At 37.1% G+C, this 26,991-nt stretch overlaps 2 protein-coding genes and 1 pseudogene across 5 annotated transcripts; 2 read left to right on the top strand and 1 right to left on the bottom strand.

The window, feature by feature from the left end:
* Positions 1-1,041: 1,041 nt before the first annotated feature.
* LOC148933938 (uncharacterized) lies at positions 1,042-3,619 on the bottom strand. Its single transcript, XM_089058723.1, has 2 exons — positions 3,388-3,619; positions 1,042-2,967 (listed from the first exon to the last, which is right to left on the bottom strand). The coding sequence occupies exon 2, from the start codon at positions 2,948-2,950 to the stop codon at positions 2,426-2,428; it is 525 nt and encodes a 174-aa protein (XP_088914849.1). The 5' UTR covers positions 2,951-2,967; positions 3,388-3,619; the 3' UTR covers positions 1,042-2,425.
* A 15,948-nt stretch (positions 3,620-19,567) lies between these two features.
* On the top strand, positions 19,568-23,161 carry LOC148933936 (uncharacterized). Of its 4 annotated transcripts, none has more exons than XR_016136565.1 (4): positions 19,568-19,720; positions 20,641-20,900; positions 21,050-21,230; positions 22,863-23,161. XR_016136565.1 is itself a non-coding variant. In XM_089067383.1 (2 exons), exons 1-2 carry the CDS (start codon positions 20,645-20,647, stop codon positions 21,082-21,084), a joined length of 291 nt encoding a protein of 96 aa, XP_088923509.1. In that variant the 5' UTR covers positions 20,641-20,644; the 3' UTR covers positions 21,085-21,233. The 4 variants fall into 4 exon arrangements, 1 of the variants encoding a protein (XP_088923509.1); XR_016136562.1 differs by having other exon boundaries at positions 20,627-20,900; XR_016136563.1 differs by having other exon boundaries at positions 19,568-19,807; positions 20,627-20,900.
* On the top strand, positions 21,237-22,856 carry LOC148933937 (uncharacterized; annotated as a pseudogene).
* Positions 23,162-26,991: the final 3,830 nt, after the last annotated feature.

The raw sequence follows: 26,991 nt of genomic DNA, 5'->3' as shown, positions 1-26,991 counted from the left end.
TACACTCCCTCAATTCATGATAAGGATCCATGTATTTTATGATTCATTTTTCAATGATTTACCCTTTGATGATGCTTGATCTAACTATTTTTGTGAGACTATTTTTAATTTCTCAACACAAAGCAAAAGATAATAAAAGATCCAACCAACAAAAATTGAATCTAAACAAGAATTGATGGAATATTAGGACTGGAAAACATGTGTATAATGATGGGATAAAAGAGTTATGACCATAGGACCTTGACCAAAAGAATGGAAACAACCCTAGGCAACTTTCAATAGCTCTATCACACCTTGGCTCCATTACTCAATGGATACACCCCATTGATGCATACTTCTACTTGAATCTATCTATGAAATTGAGACTAGCAACCTTCAAGGAAGGAATTGGATACATTCCTCCAAATCATTTTGCTTGGTCGGGTGTTTTTTAGGTTGAAAAACACCCGCTTGGGTGTTCCTTCTGGAGCTCCCTGATGCACTATTTTTTAGCACTAAATAAACCTGCAAGTATACAGAGTATATATAGTATAGCTAAAGGTCAGTACCAGATATCGAACAGTACCAGATATCGAACACGGGGAAGGCAAACACGGACTGCCTATCTTCTACTAAGACTCAATTACTATCTGGAAGAACGGAAGGTTTTGAAAACTTTTTGAAAATAGAAAATAATTGGAAAACAAATAACAACTAAATGCGAATAAAACACGGAGAAAAACGATAGAGATAAGGGAATCCCAGGGATGCGCGTTCACAGTTATGGTTATACAAATTACAAACTATAATACCCTAGCGCAGTTATTACTTTGATAGGACGATTCACCTAATTTATGCTCATGCGATGCAAACGTTGATTACAAGATTAGGGTGGTCAATCCTAACATGTAACTCCAAAAAGGCCCTAAGACCCTTGAAATGTCCTCACTCTCAATTAACAGTGTCGTTTTAAGGGATGCTAACTGTAGCGTCTACTAAGTGGATCTAACTCACTAGAACTCTCTCACAGTTATGAAGCAAGCTATATTAAATCATACACGATTGTGTCACTCAATCATGAAGCATCAAGATTACTTAGGGAAGAAACAAAGTAAAAACAAAACAGATATTAAATAGAAAATTGGAATTGTATAACCAAAATCGTTACTAACACATCCCCCCTTCTTGGAAAGGATTTGTCTTCAAATCCGAGCCTCCTCTATTCCTCGCATCCTCAAGCGGCCTTATAGCTTTATTGAATCCTTGGCATGTCTTCACTCTCTTCCTTAGACCCCAATCAATCCATGGCTCGCGTCGAGGTGAAGACATTTGACGTCTAACACTCATGGTCATATCATCCTCCCCTCATTGGGAAAGATTTTCCCTCAAATTCAGGTTCCGCACACCTACAAAATAGAATGAGAGCAAATCATATCAAAGTAAGATGATAAAGATTGAGACCACTGACGGCTTTAAGAGATAATACTACACCAAAGACGTTGTATGAACTTCCAAACTCATGTTCCCTCAAGCTCAAGGCCAAGTCACAATAAATATGAGAACTCAAATTAATGAATCCTTTCATGTCCAAATCTCACCCATAAAGAATCAAGACAAACTTATCAAGATACCCTTCATACCAAAACTCAAAAAACCTCACAATATAGGTACAAGATGTAGGTGCAAATAAACATAGGCATTCCTTCACAATGTAGTCCCAAACAAAGCCATTAGATATAAAGTTCTTCACAAATAGATCATAAAACATCTCAACTCAATTGAATGGTTTGATGGACATGCAATAAAAGCAATCAACATGCCCCAAACACCTTGTTTCTATTTGGTTCAATCATCCCCATACAAATGATGCACAATTTCTTGAACATCTTCACAAAAGATCTGGCATTCTCAACAAGACTAGGCATATACAAGAAAGGGTCCTCATAGTGTGTATATTCAAAGGTAACCGAATAAGGTCTATTCACAAGATTTCTATTCTCAAGGTTAAGCAACAAAAGACCATAAGGAACCATTGATACATCATTCTTGCTCAAATGAGAACTACTCCACAAATTGACAAGCCCATATTCAACACACATAGTAGGTTCATCACAACACACATCAAGTTTGCAAGAAGGATTATCATTTAACAAACAAAGTTCATGAATATGGATTTCATCCCATTGCCCCATCAATTTCAAGAGATTATCAAACATAAAGGAGCAATGTGTCCATAAACCTTCATGCACGACATGGAGACAAGACACAACACTATGCATATGACACTTGTAAAAAACTACATCAAGTATCATGCGAAATGTTTCCAAATTAGCCCCACACAATTGCTCTAGCAATTTTAAAACAATACAACAAACATGAGAGCGATGCAATTTTATGCCATTAATCACAACATCATCCTCAAGAGACATATAAGTGGAAAAATCCTTCACAAAACGTCCATAGAACACTCCAATCCAATTGAAGGGTTTAACCACCTTGCAATGAAATATAGCAAACACCAAGTTCTAAAGTCATCATCCATTTTACTCATCTTGGTCCTACTATTCTCATCCACATACTCATGAAGCTCATAATTGCTAACAAAAGAAAGATTAGGCATCTTAGCATGAGAAGAAGTCACTCCAACATTCAAGGTAGATTTCACAAGAGAAATTTCATGTCTATCAATGCTTGGATTTATCGAAAAAGGATCAACATATGATGCAAAGATAGATTTAGCATTCAAAGATTCAAGCTCATGAGACCACTTTCTACACAAGTCATCAATGACAAATCTATCAACACAAAGGGACTTCTCTAGTGTAATCATATGCAAGGGAGCATCATAAGGAGACAAAGATAGTGCACTTGAACCTTGGGCAAGGAGTTCATCCACTTGCCATTGTTCCGCTTGCTCCTTCTTCGGGTGCATAGTTTCCAAGCCATGTGCAATTTGATGCTTCACTTCCATGCCTTCAATTAAATTTCCTACAAATTTATCAACACAAAAAGACATAGAAGAAGTATTAGTGGGTAAGGGCTTATTTACCTCACCAAGGGCAAGAGGTAAAGGGTCATTTGGTGCCCACCCAAGATTGGCATTGGAATCTAACAAGCACCCTTTACTCACTTGTGCTTGTGGTTTTTCTCTCATTTGATATTTTTCTTTTCTCTCACCCCACCACTCTCTCTTGACTTTTTCACCTCACACTCTTGTCTTTTTTCACGCTCTCTCTGGCTTTTTAGACTCACTTTCACTCTCAAGCCTTTTCTCTCTCTCTCTCTCTCGTTCTTTTTCTCTACTAATTTGGTTTAAACTCATCGAAGAAGAGACATTTCCATATACATCAAGAGTTTTATGTGAGAAATGGAAAGAAGAGGATGTAGTCAAATGACTTGGGGAGTTACCTCTTTGGTTTGTGTCTACACCACCACGTGGGTAGGTAGGCCTCAATTGAGCTCTACATGAAACTTCTTCTTCAATTTGTCTTTCACACTCCTTATAGCTAGCATGATTTCTCACCCTCCTAGAATGCCACTCTCCATGAGACTTTGGAGCTTGTTCCCCATGACTTCCCCTACCAAGTCCATCTTCATGATACTTTGATTCATAGCCACCTCTAGCATCAGCATAGAGCCCAACTCTTTCTCATTGATTGCCCATCCCAAATCTATCATTCCCTTCATATCCTCCTCCAAAAGGCCCTCGACCAATATTCTCCATCCCGAATCTCCCATAGCCCACATTCTCATCCCGATTTCTCATATTCCCTCCTTCAACTTCCCCACAAGACTCCACCCCTCCATGTTGGTTTCTTACTCCAAAACGACCATACCCATCATTTCCTCCTCCAAACCGTCTATTGGCTCCATTACCCCTCGACACTACATGTTCTATGCTGGAAGCTTTGAGATGTAGATGGTCACTTTTAGGAGTGACGGAGCTTGATGCACGAACCTCCTTTAAGGCTCCAACCAAGGTGTTTTGAGCGGAAAGCATGCGAGCTTCAGAATCTTTTGCCCGAGCAGTGGATTCTCTTGACCGAACATCCATTTGGGTCATCACCTTTAGTTCGAATTCTTTCATCATTCGGGATATCATGCTCACTAGATCACCTTCGGGTTTGGGACTACTTGAGCCCGCTCCCTTCCCTTCCTCCTTGTAACACCCCTTATTGGAGACACCCTAAATAAGTGATGCCACTATTTGGTTTTGCAAACATTCATAAATTTTATATATTTATTTTTATTTAATAAAATATACTCCAACTATTACATAATGAACTTTGCAGTAGAATTATACTATCAAAAACATGCCACCATGATATAGACTTCCACAATTGACTAGTGATTCATCAAAGATGTAACTGATATGCTACTCTGATACAAACTCTATCACTTAACCTGCTGGGTGGAAGAAGAGGGAAAGTGAGCTTGACATCACTACAAAAAAAATAATCTAACACTTTTACAAAAGAGGTATTAATAAATTTATATTAATCATTACTTGATTAAAAAAAAAGTAATTCTTTAACTATGAATCTGGATTTACCTAATTTCTTTATAGGATGAGTATTTACACACTTTTGTTTTTCTTATAAATATAGTTTTCTATATTCTTTAGTTTTCCCCTATTGGCAATTGTTAACTTTCATTATTATCATGTTACACCATCATGTAGCAACTTATAATTTCACATATTTCAAAATTACTGTATAATTATCTTGTTACCAGTATATTGCACCACAAATCATCATTTTTCTTTCAATTAACACTAAATCACTTAATTTTGTATCTTATCTAAGTTTACATTACATCTGTATCCTCAATCATCCTGAACACGCACATCACGCCTTTATCTACGTACTAACACAGATAAATTATAGACATCATCACATTTCATAACATATATATGTCGATCGCCAACGTTCTCACATATGAAAACAAAACTAGCCCCATTAAGTGCTTAGTGTCAGAGACCAGAGACCAAGGTACACGAACCAAATCGAAAACAGATGCAGATGTGGATTTTGTCAGCGAAAGGACTCCGCATAGACCACCCATTTAGGATGCTGACATTTAATCACATGCAATTATCTTCGTGTACATCTCATCAGTATATCTCATTTATCACATTCACCTTAACGCTCATTTCAACATTTATCGCACCATCTTCACAGCCAGAGTCATATTCATTTTCATATCAAACTTGTATAATCATTTATCATGCCAACACATATATTACTACACTTCATAACACACTATTTCTAATTTCATCATAAACTCATATTTATACTATTTCTTCACAGCACATTCTTATTAGATTATTAAATATCATAACAGTTCATATCGTTCCCATTATAAGCATAATTAGGAATCATAATTAAGCGTCTCTTTCATCTATAGTTTACAATTTAACACACATTATCTTAACTAAAAGATCAAAGACCATAGAGAGGATACTCTACCTTGTAGGCTTATGACCATAAGCTTATTTCACCTGGATGCTTCGATTTTCACGATAGGCTCCTTTGCTTGATTTGCATATTGATTTGCCATGTTTTATGCGATTAACTCTCTGATTGCCGACAAACAAGTCGAATAAATGAGGGATCAAGTTCTTGGCTATGGAGGTTGAAAGGAGTCTACTTCCATAGCATCTATTTTGGATATTGGATTGATGTGGGTTTGAATCTCAACTCCTGACATGGAGATAAACTGATGGGAATTGGGACTTGGGTAAGCTGTGTGCGCTTTCGGCCTTCCCGTGACTTCGCCAGCGATTCCAAGACGCCGGTGTGCAGCTGAACGGAGAGAACAAGGCTGTGGTGAAGATTATAGAGAGGGACGTAGAGGGTACAAGGGAGAGATTCTTCTAATTTGATTACTATTCCTATTCCTATTCCTAAACCTTTCTCTAATTTTCTTCCCCACATTACACTTATCACTCCACATTCCACCTCAACTATTTATTCTTTTTCTTTCTCCTTTTTTTTAATCACATATTTATCATCTTTTCAAAATTTTCCATTTAGCTTGTATAATTCCTCTAATTTTAATTTGTAATTTCTAATCTTCTAAAGTTGGAATATTGCAACTTCTAATTCTTATATTTATTTCTATTTCAGTTTTGTAAATTTGGGGTATTACACTCCTCCTCGTGGATGTCCCCCATCTTGTTGGATCGAGTAATATGAGGCATCAAAGTTTTCTACAAACACAAAAACAAAGACTAGAGACTAGTATTAGAGATTAGTAAAAATTAGAAAGACAGATTTAAGAAGCTAACTCACCACAATGTAGTATCCCAACACCCCCAAGTCACTCACCAACATCACTCGGTAGGTTTAGAATATAGTGGGGCTAGTATCACACACTTTCGATCCAATTCCCACTCTTTGACGCCCGGACAACTCAATTAAGGTATACACATCAAGAACATATGGACATCAAGTAGTAAATACCAAAGTAATAATGATTAAACATATGAAAGCAAGGAACACTAGGCCTAGAGTAAACACACACACTAAAGAACACAAGATATGGGATGAAGCTTTTGCTGAAATTTGGCTGATCTTTATGAATTTTTTTGGTATTGTTCCCCATGACCAATTTGGATGAATTTTGGTGGATAGATTCACAAACAAGACTAGATCAAGTGAAAAATATCCATATATAATCAGATTTGATAATTGGATAGGTTTTGTATGGTTTTCCCCAACTATGCCAAAACAGGGCAATGATGTTAATATCTACAGCTAACTAGGAAAACGAAGGAATTTTTCAATGAAATTTTACAGGTAGCTAGGAAACATAACATAGATCATACATACCGAATTTCAACTTAATATAAGTACAATTGATCAAATCGATCATCCCAACAAAATAGAGCAAAACAAAGAACAAAAGGAAAAAATAACCCAACCCAAAGCAACAATAGATCAAACACCTAGTGGGTACTAGGCTCTAGATACCAAATGATAAGGATCCATGTATTTTATGATCCATTTCCCAAGGATTTACCCTTTGATGATGCTTGATCTAACTATTTTTGTGAGGCTATTTTCAATTTCTCAACACAAAGCAAAAGATAATAAAAGATCCAACCAACAAAAATTGAATCCAAACAAGAATTGATGGAAGATTAGGAATGGAAATCATGTGTATAATGATGGGATATAAGAGTTATGACCATAGGACCTTGACCAAAAGAATGAAAACAACTCTAGGCAACTTTCAATAGCTCTATCACCCCTTGGCTCCACCACTACTTGAATCAATCTATGAAATTGAGGATACATTCCTCAAAGAGGAAAACTCACTAGGGAGATAACTTTAATTCAATCACTATCTTGAATGAAAAATGACACCAAAAGGTATTTATACTAAGGGCCCAAAATGTGGAAAAAGGCCCTCAAAAACTAATTCTCGGGTGATTCACCCGGTCGGGTGAATTGCGGGGTGCAAAACACCCGCTCGGGTGTTCCTTCTGGACTTCCAAATCATTTTGCCCGGTCGGGTGTTTTTCAGGTTGAAAAACACTCGGCCGGATGTTCCTTTTGGAGCTCCCTGTCTTTTCTGCACGACTTTTGTAAATCCGCCATAACTCCCTCATTGGGACTCCGATTGGGATGTGCAAGATACCCACGCGAACCTGTATTTGAGACGAAGACAATGGTGGCAGTTTTAAAGCTTTCGGATATCATCTCGATAGGACGGTTTCCAGTTGAATCCAGCTGTAGCTGAAATCCTTGACGCACGACCTCCATGATCGTATCAATTCACAAATAGGAGTCCCATTTTTCCATTTTAGTTAGTCCGTGAATAGGAGTCCCGGTTCATAATTACCATAAATGGTAAAGAGATTCCACATTCCACCAACTTATTTCACTCACATATCATTTAAAACTAATATATACAAGTGAGATTCCTATTCCACTAACTTTCTTCCACCCACTGTTCTTAACATTTCTTAAAACCCGTACCAGATAGAAATGAGACTCCTATTCGTGGACAGAGGGAATATCTATTTTGAAAAAATAATCCTAATGTTAATTCTTATAAATGGTAGTTACAATTAACTCTCTCGATTTAAATTATTTTTTCGCCAAAAATATATCAAATTAAAGGTAATTTCATAAGGATTCTATTGAGATCTCAATTGCATATGTTCCGATGATGATCGGATGATGAAATTTTATAATTATAATTTTAATTTTCGTATATATTGATTAGCAGAATTTATATCAACGAATACATTAAACAATCTCAATATAATGTATGTACAATATCAAAAAAACTGTGTTGATATTTTCTGGTACTTGTGTTGAGATTTTTATGTCACCGTGTAGATATTTGTAATACACAATGTTGATATAAAAAAATCTGTGAAAATTATTATGTTACAACGATCGACTATTTTACCCTTTTGTTGATAAATTATCTATAATTTATTGAAATCCGTGAGCTTTAATCTCATCCACTCGATATAAGATGTAATGGTGTAGGATTGGTCTTAGTTATGGATTGAGTACTATATGCATTTTAACATGACCATATTCTCTCTTAATTTACTTTTTTATTCACTTGAATTATTTATATTACTTTAAAAATAAATGCAAAATATTATTACGAAAATCTTTCGATCGATGCTCAGAGTCCAGAGAATCAATTTTAATCGAGAGTTCGAGGCTTCCATTAAATGAGAATTAATTATTCAAACTTATTGTACAAAATTTAACTAAATTGAAATAGAATAAAAGTGCATAGTGAATACAATTCAAAATTGATGGCAGTTCAATTAATATGTAGATTATATATTTATGATTTGATTTTATTGCATAAAATAAATAAAGAAAACCCCGATTTGGAGTTTCCGGGTCAGGAATGAGTTGGATTATTAGAGCATTTGCATCGGTGAGCATCGAGCTGGGATTTGGTGCCCCTTGCACAGCGGAAGACTTATACAAAACAAATAAATCAGATACTGATCTATTCGACCGATTATGCGATTAATCAATTCACATGTTAAACAGATAATTATATGCTAGAACGCAAATAATTCATGCTTAGAAAAATATAAATCCTAAACATGATTTCTACGGTTTAGAGTCACCGGTTTGATTCTCTAAAAAATCGTCGATTGCTCGCGCCTTCTCCACGTGATGATCTTCAATACTAGACCACTGATCTTCTGACTAGTTCCCGAACTGTATCTCGATATCAGGGTGGGCTGATCTTATCAACATACTAGGACTCGAATAAAAAGAAGACAGAAATTCCTCACGGAGGAGAGCTGAAGAATTTTCGAGCTCCTCTACTAATTAGAGAGGGGGACGAAAATTTCATCTAATAATAATTGTCATTATGTCTCTCCTTTATTCTCCTATTTATATTAAGTTCATATTGGGCCATTCAGGGATCTATGGAAGGTTTTGGATATGGGCTCCCTCAATTAGCTTTTTACTAATTAAATTGTACCCACAATTTAATACAAGCTTATATTGGAATATTACGAGCAGCCATACAGAAGTAATATTGCACTCCCCATCCAAATTCGAAATTACAAGTAATTCGGGTTTCCGTTATTTTTATTATTTATTTCCCGCGCTTAATATATAAATGTCCATTAATTAATTGAAGTCTGCTATTAACTTAATTAATTAACATCTTATTAATTCCAAGAGTGGACTTAGCAAGAAACACTTATTTATTATTCAGAGTAATAAAACTCCAACTGTCCAGTTTCCCGAATAATAAAACCTTGTTCGAGCTCCTCTTGAGGACATTATCAAACGAGACTCACCTCGTGCGCGATTCAACATAATAGCAATCCTAGCACTACTAGATATTAATCACCACTACCCAATATATCAGGGTTATTGGGTTGCGAAAAATCCACACCATTTGATAAGTCAAAGTAGTGGATAATCAATACCGTATGCTCAATGCTAACGTATGTAGATTAAGAAATAGTTATTTATCAAGACCTAGTCTTTCAATAGATAGTATAAAGACATGTCTTGCTGTTAGATCCATTCAGTGCTATACCACACCAATGTCATCTTATTTCAGTAAGGCTTAGAAATAATCGGACTGACATTGCAACCTTTCACGATAGGTAGTCTAAGCCTATCTAGGTTGTGAAATTCTTCTTTTTCTTTTGCAAAGCATTGCATAGAACCGACTGTGTTACCTTAAAGTGGACGACGGCCACAACCAGTCTACTAAGCAAAAGACTTAGACTTTGTTTGCCTCTTATACATTTAAATGTTTAAAAAAAACATCTTATAAATGCACAAGCAAACACAATGTAATAATAATAGTGATTCTATTCGTGCAAAAATGCTCGAATAATACTGAATCGGGTTAAAAGTGGATTGTAGAGTTTTACGTATACAAGCAAGATTCTATTCGAGCGAAACTTGCTCGAAACATGCATTTCAGTATACGAAACCTAACACAGCGCCGTGCCGAAGAGCAGTGCGACATGGTGTGATTGCCGTTGGCTATTTTTTCTTCTTTTTCTTTTAAAATTTTTTTTTGGAAAAGATTAAAAATCAGATTTAAATAAAAAAATATTTTCCCACTTCCAAATAAAATATATGAATTTTTTTCTCTACTTTTAATTTATTTTTCATTATTTTTACCCTAAAATTCACAATTACATCTATAAATACCACTCATTTCAACACAAAAAATTTCATACCACACTACACCAAACAATTTTCTCATTAATATTCTTCTCTCTAAAAATTCTCACTCTTTCTCTTTTGCAAAAATGTCTGGCTCGGCGAACACCCCTCCGACTCCTGCGGATGGAAACACGAATGGTTCAGCACATCGCCATTCCCTTCGCCGGATATGAATTTCTTGCCCTTTCCTCCAACCCAAGGGTCGTAAATTTCGGGTGGCTATCTGACAAACTCATAGTTTAGGATGATTTTAGAGATGTTTAACCCATGTTTTTGTTGAATTAAGGTGTTTATAATAGGTTTTCACCCATATAGTCGTTGATTAGATGAAATAATGAGTTTGTTGGGGTTTTGAAGTAAAAACAGGTTAAATCGGAGCAAAACGGAGCAAATGGATGATTCCAGGGACTTCGCCCGATCGGGCGTTTTTCATCCGAAGAAACGCCCGATCGAGCGTTTTGAAGCGCAGTGAATTCAAGAGAGAAAACCCGTTGGGCTTGTCGCATCCGACAAAAAGCCCGATCGGGCGTTTTTGGCTGGCATCGCGATACTTCCGGATTGCCCGATCGGGCGTTTTACACAGATACCCATTTTTGCCCTTTTTCACTCCGAGTATAAAAGGGTTCTCACTCATTTTCGAACCCTAACTGTCACGATCGTCCTTCTAAGGTATATTAAATACGACGATCGCGACCTAGGCGGACTTAAATGCAACAACGAACATAGGCTAGGGTTTCATAAAAAGAGTTTGACTAAAGTAATTAATGAACTATTAAAACAATAAGACAACATCTTAACAAAGAAATCCAATGAAGAATAAATATCATAATTTATGCTCAAAATGACAAGGGTTTAATGTAATCCAAAATGCATCATGTCTGAATATTCTAAACCAAAAGGAATAAGTTCAAACTCAATCAAACGATAAGAAGTTCATGTTTCAGCGGAAGCATGCAAGAGAAAAGGTGAAGTCATGTATGAAGACACAACTCCACTCGAAGTTTCAAAATGACCATATTATTATTAAATTAATTTGCTCACCACCGCCAACCGCTCGTCGCCGCTCAACCTGCACATAGGGAAAACACATGCAGGGCTGAGTACTTTAAACATACTCAGTGGACTCATGCCAAAACATTTTAATAGATATGTCATCCTTACCATAGTGAACAAGTGTTTGCATTTATAAAAGAATATCATCGAGTATCACAAAATAATTTCATAGACTGGCCAGTCAAACAATTTCCCCCATTTCTCAACAATCCACAATTCACATCAATCCCATAGTGCGACGAAAGTGAGACCACACTATTCGCCCACGAGACCGGCCGACTAGCAAGGACGGCTCCCGATCCCAACTGTGTACACTAGCCTGATAGGGTTTTCGGCCCTACTCAGACCCGAATTCGTTTATATAGCCCTATAGCCTAATGGAGCGAACTCACAAACTAGGCATCAGACACACAACATCATCAAAACAATCACAGGCATGGCATAAACCCATATAACACCATAATCATTATTTTGGTAATAAAAGAGTTTTGTAAATAAAGCCCACCTCGACTTCTTAGATCTCAAGTATGCTCTTCCCATTGCTATCACGCCGAGAGCGCGAGTTATCACCTTTAAATTAAGTGTATCACAAGTAAGTTTCAATCATCTACTCAAAATCATGCATGTTCCCAACGTTTCCTTTTTTCCCATCGATTCGTTTTATATTATCATTCAGAACATCAAGACATGCTCATCACATAAATTCTATTTGCATTACAACTCCAGATGTATCATCAAATCATGTTACGCATGAGTGTTCTACAACACTCATCACACGCGCACACACAACACACACGCACGCACGTCGATGCACACACACACACACACATATCACTTCATTCATCAATTGTTTTCCCCTTTTCACTCGATCTATATGCATGAGGGTTCAAGAATACCGATCATCTGCTAGATGAGAAAAGATAGATCAAAATACCTCTTCTTGGTAAAAACGATCGGTAGAAACAAAGTAAAATCTTGATTCTTCAATAATTCTTGAGGCTTCAACTTGAATTCTTCTCAAAAGATGAAGAACTCTTGGAGATAAATAGAAGAAAATTTGAGAGAGTGGGAGACGGCATGAGGGAGAGAGAGTGGGCAGAGAGAGTGGGCGTGATTTTGATTCTAGGGTTAGGGTTTTCTCTCTTATTTATAGAGTTCAAGAATATATTCCCATAATTAAATAAATAAAATGATTTGAGGAGATATGGGGAGGAGTTCGCGTTAATTTTGAGAGAAATAAGAGGAGGGTTCGAATTATATGCTATTTAATTATCATATGATTTAATTTGGTATTTCACGAAGTAGAATAAAATATCACGAAGCACAATAAAAATAATAATTCTCTCAAATAAAATAGGGAGTGGGCAATTTTTATATATTCTCCCAGAAGGAATTTAATTAAATTCCTAATTAAATTAGAATATGGCAAGATCTCTTTAGATATGGTAAGATATGCTAGAATATTCATATTTATTCATGGAAGAGAATAAATAAGGGATCAAATAATATAATAAAATAATTCCTTCTCCCATAAATAGGAGATCAAATAATATAATAAAATAATTCCTTCTCCCATAAATAGGAGATTTTCAAAAATCTCCATGTATAAGCATAGGGGTCGATTTTCTCATGAGAAAATAAGAAATAATTGGACTTTGGATTTAATTTGGATAAATATCCCAAGCAATTAATTAAATCCAAGAAAAATAGGATTCCTCTCCAATAAGGCATGGTGGTTGAAATTCCAAATAAAATATGTATGATATTTATGAAGATCCTATTTAATCTTACTAATCCTTTAGGGAATAATTCACCACAATATATTTCACCCCGCATTAAATATTCACACGATCACATCACCAATTCAACCCTTTTGACTATTCCACCTCCACGTCACATTTTTTAACGACATTGACCATTCCACGACCACGTCACATTTTCAACAATAGAGACTATTCAACTCAATCTCATCTCCAAATAGCAATTAGGTCACAAAGAATCATGCAATTAATTCACTCATCATTTAATCCACATAGTTCATGGCATTAAAAGTATTTAATGAAAAATTTTATGGTTCGAAAATTAGGGTTCAAAAAGTGGGGCGTTACATCCTACCACTCTTAAAAGAAATTTCGTCCCGAAATTTGGTACCTTCATGGGAAGAGTTCCGGGTACAGTTCCATCATCTTGTCCTCAAGCTCCCACGTGGCTTCCTCGTGTTCGTGGTTTCTCCACAACACTTTTACGCTAGCAATAGATTTATTTCTCAAATTCTGAACCTTCCGGTCCAAGATTATTTGGGGTCTCTCTTCGTAGCTCAAGTCGGAATTCAGCGTGACTTCTTCGTAGTGGATCACGTGCTTTGGATCGAACACATAATTCCGCAACTGTGATACGTGAAAGACGTTATGCACATTTCCGAGACTTGGCGGTAGCGCTAATCGGTATGCAACGGGTTCTACTTCCTCTAGAATTTCATAAGGCCCGATGAATCGCGGTTTCAACTTCCCTTTAACACCAAAACGCATTATCCCTTTCGACGAGGACACTTTGAGAAAAACTTTATCGCCGGTTTGGAAATGCAGGTCAGTTCGTCGGACATCAGTGTACGACTTTTGTCTGTCTTGTGCTTCCTTGATCCTTTTACGAATTTTTTGAACAATTTTAACCATCTCTTCAACTGCATCAGGTCCAAGTACTCTTCGCTCGCCAACTTCGTCCAAATAGAGCGGAGATCTACACTTTCTTCCGTACATGGCTTCGTACGGTGCCTGTTTATCGTTTCATGGAAACCGTTGTTGTAAGCAAATTCAATCAGCGGTAGTACGGATTCCCAACTTCCACCGCGGTCAAGCACCACGGCTCTCAGCATATCCTCGAGGGTTTGGATCGTTCACTCGGATTGCCCATCGGACTGCGGGTGAAACGCTGTGCTAAAATTTAATCGTGTTCCAAGCTCGCACTGCAGACTAATTCAAAATATTGAAGTGAACTTCGGGTCACGATCGGACATAATCAACACTGGGACTCCATGCAATCGCACAATCTCCTTTATGTAAATCTGGGCCAGCTTGCTCAATCCGTGGGTTATGGAGATCGGTATGAAGTGCGCACATTTGGTTAGTCGGTCTATAATCACCCAAATGGCGGTGTTCCCTTTTACGGTCTTCGGCAAGGCCGTCACAAAATCCATGGCGATGTGCTCCCAATTCCACTCTGGTATTTCCAACGGTTATAACTTTCCGTACTGTCGTTGATATAGGGCCTTCACTTGTTGGAATGCGGTCTACAGTATATCCTCTCTTCGAACTCTCAGCTGGTGGTATCCGGACCTCAAGTCCATCTTTGTAAACACGCCGGCTCCTCGGAATTGATCAAACAGATCGTCTATCCTCGGCAGTGGATACTTGTTCTTGAGGGTTAATTTGTTCAACTCTCTATAGTCGATATACATCCTCATTGATCCATCCTTCTTCTTGATGAAAAGCACTGGTGCGCCCCACAGCGAGACACTAGGCCTAACGAAACCCATGCGCATGAGCTCTTGAAGTTGTATCTTGAGTTCCTCCAATTCCTTAGGCGACATTCGATCGGTGCCTTAGACACATGTGCGGCTCCACGTTCGAGGTCAATTGTCAACTCCAATTGTCGATCTGGCGCCGGTCCAGGTAACACTTCGGGAAAAACGTCTGGAAATTCTCGTACGAAAGCGACGTCTTCCACTATTCTTTCATCTTTGAGTCCCAGCACTAACTTGTATCAATTGGTTTGGGTCATCCCAACAGAGCTTGAAAGATCATAAGATAGGTCATGAATATATGATGGAATCGAATTGAATCTCAGTTTCAACAATAGGGTACCAAATAAGGTATTTCAGTTGTACAACCAAATTTGAAAGGTCTAGACATTAATGAATGACGATTCAAATATGCCAGGGCCAGAAATGATCAGTTGCATAAGGATTTAGAAACGTAGGCAGTTGCCAGACTGTGATGATCATGGTTCAACGACATCATAATATGGAATCGATAATTTAGCATGAGTCACTACCGGCCTTACCCGGTAGATCGATAATTTTAACTTGCCACGTGCTACATACCTCATACGCTTGTGGGTGACATATTGATTGCAAATTTAGCATGAGTCACTACCGGCCTTACCTGGTGGATGAGCAAGATTTCCTCGAGGGGCAATACAGGTGTGCACCCGAACAAGGCTCGGGAGGGAGCGCCTCGACGCTACCGTTGTCCCAAATTCTGGAGGGCGATTCTGACAGTCACAACGGTCATGGTGTCTATGTCCGTACTCGTGGTAGTACCGGTGTCTCCAACGTCTGCACCCTGTACTCAGCACGAGATGGATAAGATATTCGAGGCCTAATTGAAAATCTCCGAAGATGCAGATGTAGGCATGAACCAAACCGGGGACATGTTTTGGTTTCGCGTCGCTCGCCGGTACTATGCCGGTCAATCGGCTAGAACCATCGAGCGCAATGAGAGTATGGTGCACAATGTTATCGGAAGAGCCAACGAAGAAATCCATAAGTTCCAAGTGTATTACCTCCAGGAACAGCAGTCAGCATAGAGCGGCACGAGCGAGGGCGACATTATCACGACCGCCATGTCGACCTACCAATCAATGCAGTTCAGACCATTCAAACATCTCAACACTTGGCAGATGGTGCGTCATTATCCGAAGTATAAGGAAAGCGTCCAATCCTCTCCCAGTTCCTCCAGCAAACGGTCGAGGTCATTATCCGACGCCGGTAAGGACTAGGTGGCAAGCCAGCTTGTCGGAGCTCACTTGGATAGCCCCGACGCCGTCCCAAGCGATTCCCAGCGCCGGCCGCAAGGAAGGAAAAGGCAACAGCCAGCCGCCATCCCACCGCAACACCATCCGCACCACCGGCTCCCGCTCCCACTCCCTTTGTGTCGCCTCTACCCTCCACCAACTCGTTGTGGGCCATTTTGGCTCAAGCCAATATGGCCGATATGTCTCGGATGACTACCGATCAACTTGATTCACATATTGCAATGATACTAGATTTCTGACTACAATTGGGGATACCGCCATCGGACTAATCTTCTTTAAATTTCCACGGATGTATTTTTAAGGATTTAATTATGTACTCCCTCCGTCCCAAGGAAGATGACCCCTTCCTTGGGCGGCACGGGATTTTATGCAGTTATATTTTGTGCGGTAAGAGGAGAGAGTAAAGTAAGAGAGAGGGAATAAAGTAGAGATAAAGATGTTTCCATTTTAAGTAATGGGTCATCTTGATTGGGACAAACCAAAAAGGAAAGTGGGTCATCTTCAATGGGACGGAGGGAGTAATTTTAATTTGTAGGATTATAGTTATGTAATTTTTAATTTTTAGGATTCTAGGTATGTAATTTTTATTTTTTAGGATTTTTTTATGTAATTTTTTATTTTTATTTTGTAATTTGTAATTTGTAATAGTAGTTCAGATATTTTTAATGTATTATAATATTGTGGAAATATTTTTAGTAATTGAAGTATTTAAATTAAATAATAGAATAGAGGGTCATTGAACATGTTCTTGTGGAAGAGCATTGATGTGAATGTTGTCGGAAGAGCATGAATGTGAGTGTTGTCGGAAGAGCATGTAGTAAAAAATGAATAAAAGTAATGCTGTTAGAGCATCTCCAAGAAGGAGGCAATTGGAGAGGTCAAGTCATAGAACTATCTTATTTACCTTTTTTGCCATAAAAATCATTCTCCAAAGGAAGAGATGCTTGAGAAGGTATTGTACCTTTCCCATTTTGAAGAGGTATGTGTAAAATCTTATAACCACCATATTATGAAAAATCATTTTCTTCTCGAAGGGGAAAGGTTGAGAAGGTACATTTTATGTTTTTTTCATGCCAGCGGCACGGCGCTGCTCTTAGCTAAAAGCACGTCCGTATCGCTGAGCAGCCCTACATGTCACGATTCGATTGGTCAACGTTGGAAAAATGATTTTTTTTAATTCAGAAATAATTCGAAATAATACCAAAAATTAAAAAAAATATATTTTTGGATTCCAATAAATAGATCCGTTTATGGACTTTTTTTTGGATTTTTTATATTTTTTTTAAATCCCAAAATCATCTATAAATACACACATTCATCATCCACTTTTCACATCAAATTATCTCTCATTCATACTTTTTCATACTAAATCATCTACATCTTCCTTTCTCACTCAAACCCTCTCTAAAAAATTCAAAAATAGATTTCACCGATCTCATTGCGGAAGCGGAGCGCGAAGAACAAGAATACCAGGAGCAATATCGTGCTGCCTATGAAGCCTAAGTCGCCGCCAATACCCCATCCGTCCTCCTCAACCAACTAGATCAAAACGTCGCTACATCCATCGTGATCGGGAGGGAGCCCACGAAAGGCTTGTTGCCGACTATTTTTCCGACCAACCGCGGTATCCAGAAGATTACTTTCGGTGCCGTTTTCGCATGTCAAAACGGTTGTTTATGCGTATTGTCAACACATTGTCCATCCGTGTTGAATACTTTCAATCAGGTGTAGACGCAACTGGTCGGCAAAGTCTCTCGGCATTGCAAAAGTGTACTTGTGCCATCCGACAACTTGCTACTGGGCAAACGGCTGACCTTTTCGACGAGTATTTGCATGTAGGTGAGTCAACTGGAATCCAATGCCGACGACGTTCGTTCTGCTTTCGGCGAGGAATTCCTTCGAGCACCCGCCACCGAAGATTGTCAATGGTTGCTTTATCTTCACGAAACAGTCCACGATTTTCCCGGTATGCTAGGCAGCATTGACTGCATGCATTGGAAGTGGAAGAATTGCCCGACTGCTTGGAGGGGGCAATACTTAAGCGGCCACAAAGGCGGGCGGCCCAACGCTTATCCTTGAAGCGGTCGCCGACTACCGCCTATGGATTTAGCATGCATATTTCGGTGTTGTCGGATCCAACAACGACTTGAACGTGCTATATTCTTCACCACTCTTCGATGATGTTTTGAATGGTGTAGCACCGGCGATCGACTTCACCATCAACGGAAATGCGTACCACATGGGTTACTATCTCGCCGATGGTATTTATCCAAGGTGGTCGACTTTCGTGAAGACGTTCAGCAATCCGCAAGACCCGAGACGGATTCTTTTTGCAGAGCGTCAAGAGTCTGCTCGGAAAGACGTCGAAAGAGCTTTTGGGGTCCTTCAAGGTCGATTCAACATTGTGAAGGCCCCGTCTCGGCTGTGGTACATTAAGAATATCGTCGACATTATGTACACGTGTATTATCTTGCACAACATGATTATAGCTGATGAAGGACCGAGGGCGGCTAACTTTAACGACGAGGATGAAGCCGGAAGCTCAACCGCGAGGTCTCCCCCACGCCGAGGTGTGCATACGACGGTGAACGAGAGGATCGAAAGAAGACACACAATGTGCGGTACAAGAGCTCACATTGAGCTAAAAAATGATCTAATCAATCATATTTGGGCGAAATTCGACAACGAGTAGTGGGTCTTTTTAATTTTATGAATTTAATTATGTATTTTTTTAATTTTTAGGATTTTAATTATGTAATTTTTAATTTTTAGGATTTGAATTATGTAATTTGAATTTTTTTTTGTAATTTGTAATAGTATTCCGATTTTTTTTAATGAATTTTAATATTGTGAAAATGTTTTATTTAAATTAAATAGTGGAATGGTGGGACCCTTGAGCTTGTCCTTAGGTAAGAGTACAACACCCACATGCTCATAGCTAAGGAGAAGGAGTAAAAGTAGATCCGGTCCTACCTACGTGCTCTTAAATAAGAGCGATGACCGATCATTTACGTTTCCTTGTTGATGATGGTGAAGTAGTATAGTCGATTTCTTCTTTCTTCCCCTAACTTTATACCCTACTGAGGGTGAACAAAAAAAACCCTTTAAACTCAAAAGTCCCAAATTCACATTCGTTTCGGCTGGCTGATTCAGACGGCGGTGTACCTTGTGTGTGAAATCCGGTAACCTCTTTTAAAGCTGCCACCAATGTCCATCACATGTTCTCAATACAGTAGCATTCATTTTGTTCACGACTTTGCTTCAGAAACGTAATTATGCTTCATCTTTGATTGATTTATTTGTAAATTATTTGGAATCCATTCTCAGTGGCTTCAAATTTTGAAATTGCCTTGTTTCAATTGAATTAGGGCGCATGCCTTGCGCGTCGAGTTATTCCCCAATTTTGTGGTTCTTTTTAATCATATATAGCTGAATTTCATCCGTTGGAAGCCATTGCTGTTGCGTTGCATTTCTGTTGATGATCTTTGAGCTGGATGGAAGAATAATGAACAGGGGATTGATTTCTGAAAACCTGCCTTCCATCTCATGATTTGGCGAATTCAAGTTTTCCTGTCAAAATGCTGTGTGATTTTCTGCTACCTGTATCTCTGGAATTGACTTGTTTACATATCTTCAAGCTTCCTATGCAGCTAAAAACTTCAATTTCTTAGTTTGTTGTTCTTTGCTTGAGTTTTGCATCATTGATCTGAGTTTGCTATTCATTGATAATGGTCATTTTTCCGCACTAAGTATGCAGGGGAATGGCTTTGTTTGTGTGGGTCAGGTTGTTGCATGATTGAACTTGCAACTTAAAAATCCGAGGTAGACTGATGACGGAGGAAGATGATTATGCATCAAAATTTGATTGGAATAGAAAACTACCATTGCTTAGTTTGCTGTTATTTGCTCAAGTATCCTGTCATTGATTGAGGCATCGAGCCCTAGGTTTTCTTATCACGCTTGCTTAAGTATGCAGGAAATGTGTTGTTTGCATATTTTGCTGCTCTTTTTATATAGTTTGACACTTAGACTGTGTTTTTTGTTGCATTACGCACTATTAAATTATTAAATTATTGAACTTGCGACAGAATTTCATATCTAGACTGATGGCAAAGGAAGACAGTGATCCGTCAAAATTGGAGTGGAAATATTTGCAAGAGCCAGTTGCCAGGGATCTTGCCAGTGATTCTAAAGGAGTTTCAGCACAGAAAAGGGTCCCAAAAAAGATGAGGGAGATTCCCGAGTTTTATTTCCTTCCCCGCAGATCTCTTTTGTTTAACCTGACATTCTATGGTGCGTGTATCGCTGGTGGGATTGGGGCTGGCATGCTCGTAGAAAAATGGATTAATAAGAAAGTCGCAGGTAATGGCTCTCCCTCCTCTGTTTGTCACCTGAATGCCCTTATTGGTTGTTCGGATTGCAAAACATATATGCATAGATACATTTAGATTCTCATCTTTTGCCAAGTTGATTGCAAGTTTGATGTTTGTGTTGCTTTAATGTTATTACAGAAGATGGAGGTGTGATCTACGAATTTGGCAAGTGAAGTAGCGAAAAATGAGAACTGGTTTTCATATTTTTTCATGTTCGTTTTAGAGATCTGTCTAAAGACTCAAACAGTTGACATTTTGTCTCTGGGTTGAGGTGGTGTTCCTTGTCACTGGATGAATGGAGTTCCTCAATAATCATAGGGTAATGTGCTGATCCCTCATATTTTAGCTCTCCTTTTGCATGTCTTCTTGAAAGCACCTTATATCGGATTTTTTTTTCTTGCATTAGTACTTTTAGGCATGTTTGGTAGGGGTGATAACTCATCTAGGGATGGAAATCCATGAACAAATTTCCATCCCTAGATGAGTTATTACCCCTACCAAAAATGACATTTTAGTATATTATATGTATTCAGTCCCACATCGATGATGTGACATAGCATAGCTTAGTCTCTCGTACTATATATATGTGGCCTATGTTGAATAATAAAATACACACTACTACTTTCTCTACTATGCTTCTATATTTTCTGTTCTACATGGTACCAGAGGGTATTCGAATCTATCACTAGGTTAGTTAGAAGAAGGAAAAAAAAAAAGAAAATTAGGGTTTTGAAATTTAGGGCTTTTTTTTTTCTGCTGCTGCTGCTACTGCCTACAGCTATTATCTATCTGCTACTCTGCTCCACTGCTCTATTGCTACAGCTATTATTTTATTCCTCCTATAGTTGTCCTCTTCTGCTACAACTATTATCCTATCCTATTCCTGCTACAGTCTCTGATGTCATGTCTGATTTTAGACCGCCTACTGGAACCACCGTTAAGTTAAATGGTTACAACTATATGCTTTGGTCCCGTGCTTTTCTCCTATTTTTGGGATCATAGAAGCAGCAAAGTCATGTTCGAACTGCCACGCCTACTACTACAAATGCCAACTACAACACTTAGTATACTGATGACTGCTCCGTCATGACTTAGCTTCTTAATAGCCTAGACCTATCTATTAGTCAGGATATCATCTGCTTTGATAGTGCCAAAGCCATGTGGGATGCTCTACTGGAGATGTTTTTCAATGACAAAAACGTCTCTCAGTTATTTGAATTATATGAAAAACTTCTATCATACTCAACTGAGTCCGCCAATGATTACTTCTCTACTCTGAAAGGCCTTGTTGATCTCCAACCACTTCGAGATAACTTGATAACTTGATGGTCATTGATAACATTCCAACGTTATCTAATGCGTTGTCTCACATTCTTCGTGTCTCCACCGGGCGTACGGAATCTACATCTTTTGATAATTCAGCTATGTCTGCACGCGGTCAAGGTCCGTGTGGTGGCGAGGACGAGGGTTTCATGATCGACTATGTGATCATTATGGTCATTCGAATAATGAGTCTGATAAGTGTTGGAAGAAGTTTGGCAAACTAGATTGGGCTAATAATACTGAGTTTGCTGCACCAAGTTCTTCATCTACTACTACTACTACTACTACTACTACTACTACTACTACTACTACTGATGCTTCTACTACTGATGCTTCTACCTCTAAAGTTGTGTTTGTTGTCTCTCCTGGTAAGTCTTGGATGTTGGATTTGGGTGTCTCTACCCATATTACTGGTACAAAATTACTTTTGACTTCTTTTTCTCCATTCTCTCTTCCATATGTTCGTCTTGCTAATGACAACTATTCTCCATTCTCCAGTAACTAGCACTAGCTAGTATTGTCAAACCCACTACTTACTCATATCAACCCTGACAATGTTTTGTTTGCCCCAAATTTTCCAGTTAGCTTAATATCTATTGGTTAGCTTATCCTTCGTATTCTCTTTCAGGACCTGCAGATGAAGAGGACGATTGGTGGAGGACATGAGCGTGGCGATCTTTACTACTTGGATACTGTTTCACCCGTCTCTCCTAGTGCTCTATCTGTTGTTGTGTCTCCATATCAGTAACATTGTCCTTTTGGTCATTCGTCTTTTACCAGTCTTCGTAGTTTAGTTGTAGTTGCGTCTGTTGATTTTAATTGTGAGTCATGTGAGTTGAGCAAGCACCATCGCACTTCCATTCCTTTCAAATGACAAATTACCATCATTAGGTACTGAATGTGATATTTTTTTTTCTCTCTCTTGTACTCCCTCTGTCCCATTAAAAATGCAACGTTTTCCTTTTTTGATTGTCCCATTAAAAATGAAACGTTTCCTAAAATGGAAACAACTCTATCTCTATTTTTTCATCTCTCTTACTTTACTTTCTCTTCATTCACTCACAAAACAACACTACATAAAATCCCGTACTGATTTCCAAATGTTGCATTTTAAGTGGGATGGAGGAGTATTAGATATGATATTTTCTTACAGTTTCAATACCTAAAATGATATTTTTCACTTCACTTTTTCAATCATTTTATGTTAAATCCATTTTCTCTCTTTTTCTTAAACTATTATAAAGTAAAAAAATAAAATTGAAAATACTATGGAATTCGTAAATATATTCTCTCCATCCAATAAAAATATGGGCAATAGATATAACACACTAATTAAGACAAAATTGTTAAAGTAAAAGAGATGAGGTAAATGGTATAGTAAAGTAAGAGAGATGAAAGAACAGTAATTACAGTAGTGTTAGTGGATGATGTGACTTACATTATTAAATTGATATAACTTCCTAAAAATGGAATGGACATATTTTTAAGGGACGAGCGGAAATGGAAAGTATACATTTTTATGGGATGAGGGAGTATTAGTTATAAAAAAATAAATTATAAATTTAATCATCAATATAATTTGTAACTAAATTTTATTTTAATTGTCATTTGATTATTTTTTTTTATTTTTAGTTTTTAGTTAATCTAAAGTTTTTAATTTTTAATATTAAAAAATAAATGAATTATAATCAAAATTAAAATTTAGCTACAAGTTATTTTAAAATTATATTATATTATAAATTTTATAATTAATTTATTTAAGAATTTCATAGTAGTATTTTTTATTTTAAATTTTTACTTTCTAAATTTTTAGAGAAAGAGAGAGAAAGATGATCTCACATTAAGTAATTGAAAACGTGAAATGATACATATCATATCAGATACTCAAACTATAAGAATATATCATATCCAGAATATAGATATGAATGTCCAAAAATGCCATCCATGCCTTGGGCATTTTTGGTGCAAAACTGTGGTGAATAGTGAAAAAGTACCATAAATGTAATTACACCTTAGTTCATGGATTACCCATGATATTTTAAAATTTCAGGTACTGTTTGCGTGCAAAACGCATAGTTCGGGGACCATTTGCGTAGTTCAATCTTATATTTACTTGTGTATAGGGTTGTAATCAATTGGTAACTAATTAGCAATTTCAAATTAAGACTAAATCTTAGTCATTAGATTAGGAGATCTAGTGGTTGATGTAATACATTGAGGATTATATTTAAAATTAAACAAAATATTAAATAAATTAAAAAGTATATAGGTCAATTCTTATATAAGGCAGTCAAAACTAACCACTTTCTCTCTTCTCAAAATCATCTCAAAACTTGAAATTTTGCCTAACTTTCTCTATTTTAAATTTTTTTTTCGTAAAAAAATATATCAAATTAAAGGTAATTTTATTAGAAATCAAGCGAGATGTCAATTGCATATGTTCCAATAATGATCTGATAATGAAATTTTATAATTTTTATTTCAATTTTCGTATTTGTTGATAAGCAGATTTTATATTAATAAATGCATTATAAAAATCTTAATATAATGCATATACAATATAATAAAACTATGTTGATATTTCCAGATACTTGTGTTGAAATTTTTATCTTATTGTGTTAATATTTGTTGTTACACCATGTTGATACAAAAAAAACCCGTGAAATATGTTATAACAGATTGTCTATCTTACTCTTTTGTTGATATTTTATCTTACTATATATTGAAATCCGTTAGCTATAATCTCAATCTACTCATTGTAAGATCTAATGGTATATAATTATGATTCATTATCTACACACAGGGTCATGTTAAAATTCATATGAAAACAAACAAATCAAACTTTGATTTTTTTTAAAATTGTAAATCAAAAGTACCAATAATACTTCCTCCATCACATAAAAATATGAACATTGGGGATGACAAGTGTTTTAATGCAAACTTTGTAAAGTAAGAGAGATATAGAAAGTAAAAGTGATTGAAGTATTGTTAGTGGAGAATGAAATCTACCTCATAAGAGAATAAAACTTGTCAAAAATGGAAGATGACTATTTTTGTGGGACGGCCAAAATGGAAAAATGAGGCTATTTTTATAGGACGGAAGGTGTAATCTTGGGACGAAGGGAGTATCAAAAAGAAAATTCATTCTATTTTTATGAACGAATGTAGTATATTTTAATTTAAAATCGAATGTTTATCAATCAAAGAGACTACATAATATATATTTTTTAATTTAAAATCAAATATTTATCGACCAAGATTGCACCAATTTCGTTGGTTTGGTCATCCATCATCATTCCTCAGCCATTTCGACAGTGGCAGATGAGAAATGGACCGTGGCAGATAATAGTTTTAATGTACTTTAATTTAATTTTAAATGGGAGTTGCTGACAAGCCATCAACCAATTAGGACATCTAAAAACCAAAAATGTATTATTACAGAGGAAGTACTCCCTCATTCCAACCTAAGTTAGACGTATTCTTTTGTGGTACGTCTCAATCTAACTGAGATATTTATTTTTTGGTAAAAATTAACTTACTCTTCTCTCCTACTTTGTCCTCTCTTATATTATTCTTTTTTTCTCTCCTTACATTATTCTCTTTCCTACTTTATTATTAATAGGTTAATCATTAAACACTACTACCTAAATTCTTGTGCCAAAATAGAAACGTCTCGCTTAGGTCGGGACAGAGGTAGTATATTAATTAGAGCATTCACAATAGCCAACAACCTATCTCCAAATTCTTTCTGCCAAGTCAGCAGCCTATCTCACAGTCCTGTTAGAGTTTTGTATACTAGAAATTACCTTTCGAGTGATTGAATACTATAATAACTCTTATTTTATTTTTCAAGGAATAAAACTGTCACGATCGCACTTTCTAAGGATAGAAAGTCAGGTTGATCGCAACTAGGGGAGGATGAAAGAAGCGGGGAAGAAAGGGGAAAAACTGTGGCACAACTGAACTTGAACTGAAATAACTTGGAATAATATATATCAGAGTGCATAATACAAAGAGGGTAAACTCGACTTTTATATTGCAGCGGAAGAGTCAAGAGCAGATGACATCATGTATGGAGGCACGACGCATCCAAGTACTATTCTATCGAAGGATCTTCATTTGTCTGTGCTCAACACTGCCCGCCATCATCACTGCTCAATCTGCACATTTTTAAAACATATGCACGGCTGAGTACTTAGTGTACTCAGTGGACACGTGCCGAAATATATTTTACTGAAAAGAAACTGGTTTTGTCAAGCCACTACTTAGTGAGCTCGGGATTTTATCTTAAAAGGCCCGAGGAAACTAAAAGCATTTTCTAAGTAAAAAATGTGACTGTAGCCTATTTTTCCTGGAAATAATGCCATATCTGAAACTGTGTGAACTGGGTATGTATGGGTTTACCTGACTTACAAACTGGAATTTGATTAAACTGAACTGGTCTATTAGGGACGTCGCCCTTGCTAGACAAACAGATAGGCAAAGTTCAAAACAAAACTTGACAAGACAAAACATGCTGATAACTTGAATAACTGAAAGCATTCATACTGGGAACGTAAATAACTGAAAGCGCATTCGTACTGAGAATGTAAATAACTGGAAGCATTCATACTGCAAAACATACTGGGAACGTAAACAACTCAAAGTATATCATATAAAGCTCACGTAATATCATTTCACAATAGCACTTTTCATAAAAACTGTACTTTAAATATAAAGGCATCATCGTATCTTAAATAGTAAGCCCACAGAAATAT

This window comes from Salvia hispanica, chromosome 1 (genome assembly GCF_029641045.1).
Source record: "Salvia hispanica isolate PSC_SH4W2 chromosome 1, Shi_PSC_v1, whole genome shotgun sequence".
NCBI lineage: Eukaryota > Viridiplantae > Streptophyta > Magnoliopsida > Lamiales > Lamiaceae > Salvia > Salvia hispanica.
The sequence above is the reverse complement of the archived record's forward strand: the minus strand, read 5'-3'. Positions and strand labels throughout refer to the sequence as shown.

Bases quoted from the DNA above. Each gene is read 5' to 3' on its own strand.
- LOC148933938 (XM_089058723.1), bottom strand. From the start codon at position 2,950: ATGGAAGTGAAGCATCAAATTGCACATGGCTTGGAAACTATGCACCCG.
- LOC148933936 (XM_089067383.1), top strand. From the start codon at position 20,645: ATGGCAAAGGAAGACAGTGATCCGTCAAAATTGGAGTGGAAATATTTG. The intron at 20,901-21,049 runs GTAATGGCTCTC...ATGTTATTACAG, and splicing joins GATTAATAAGAAAGTCGCAG to AAGATGGAGGTGTGATCTAC.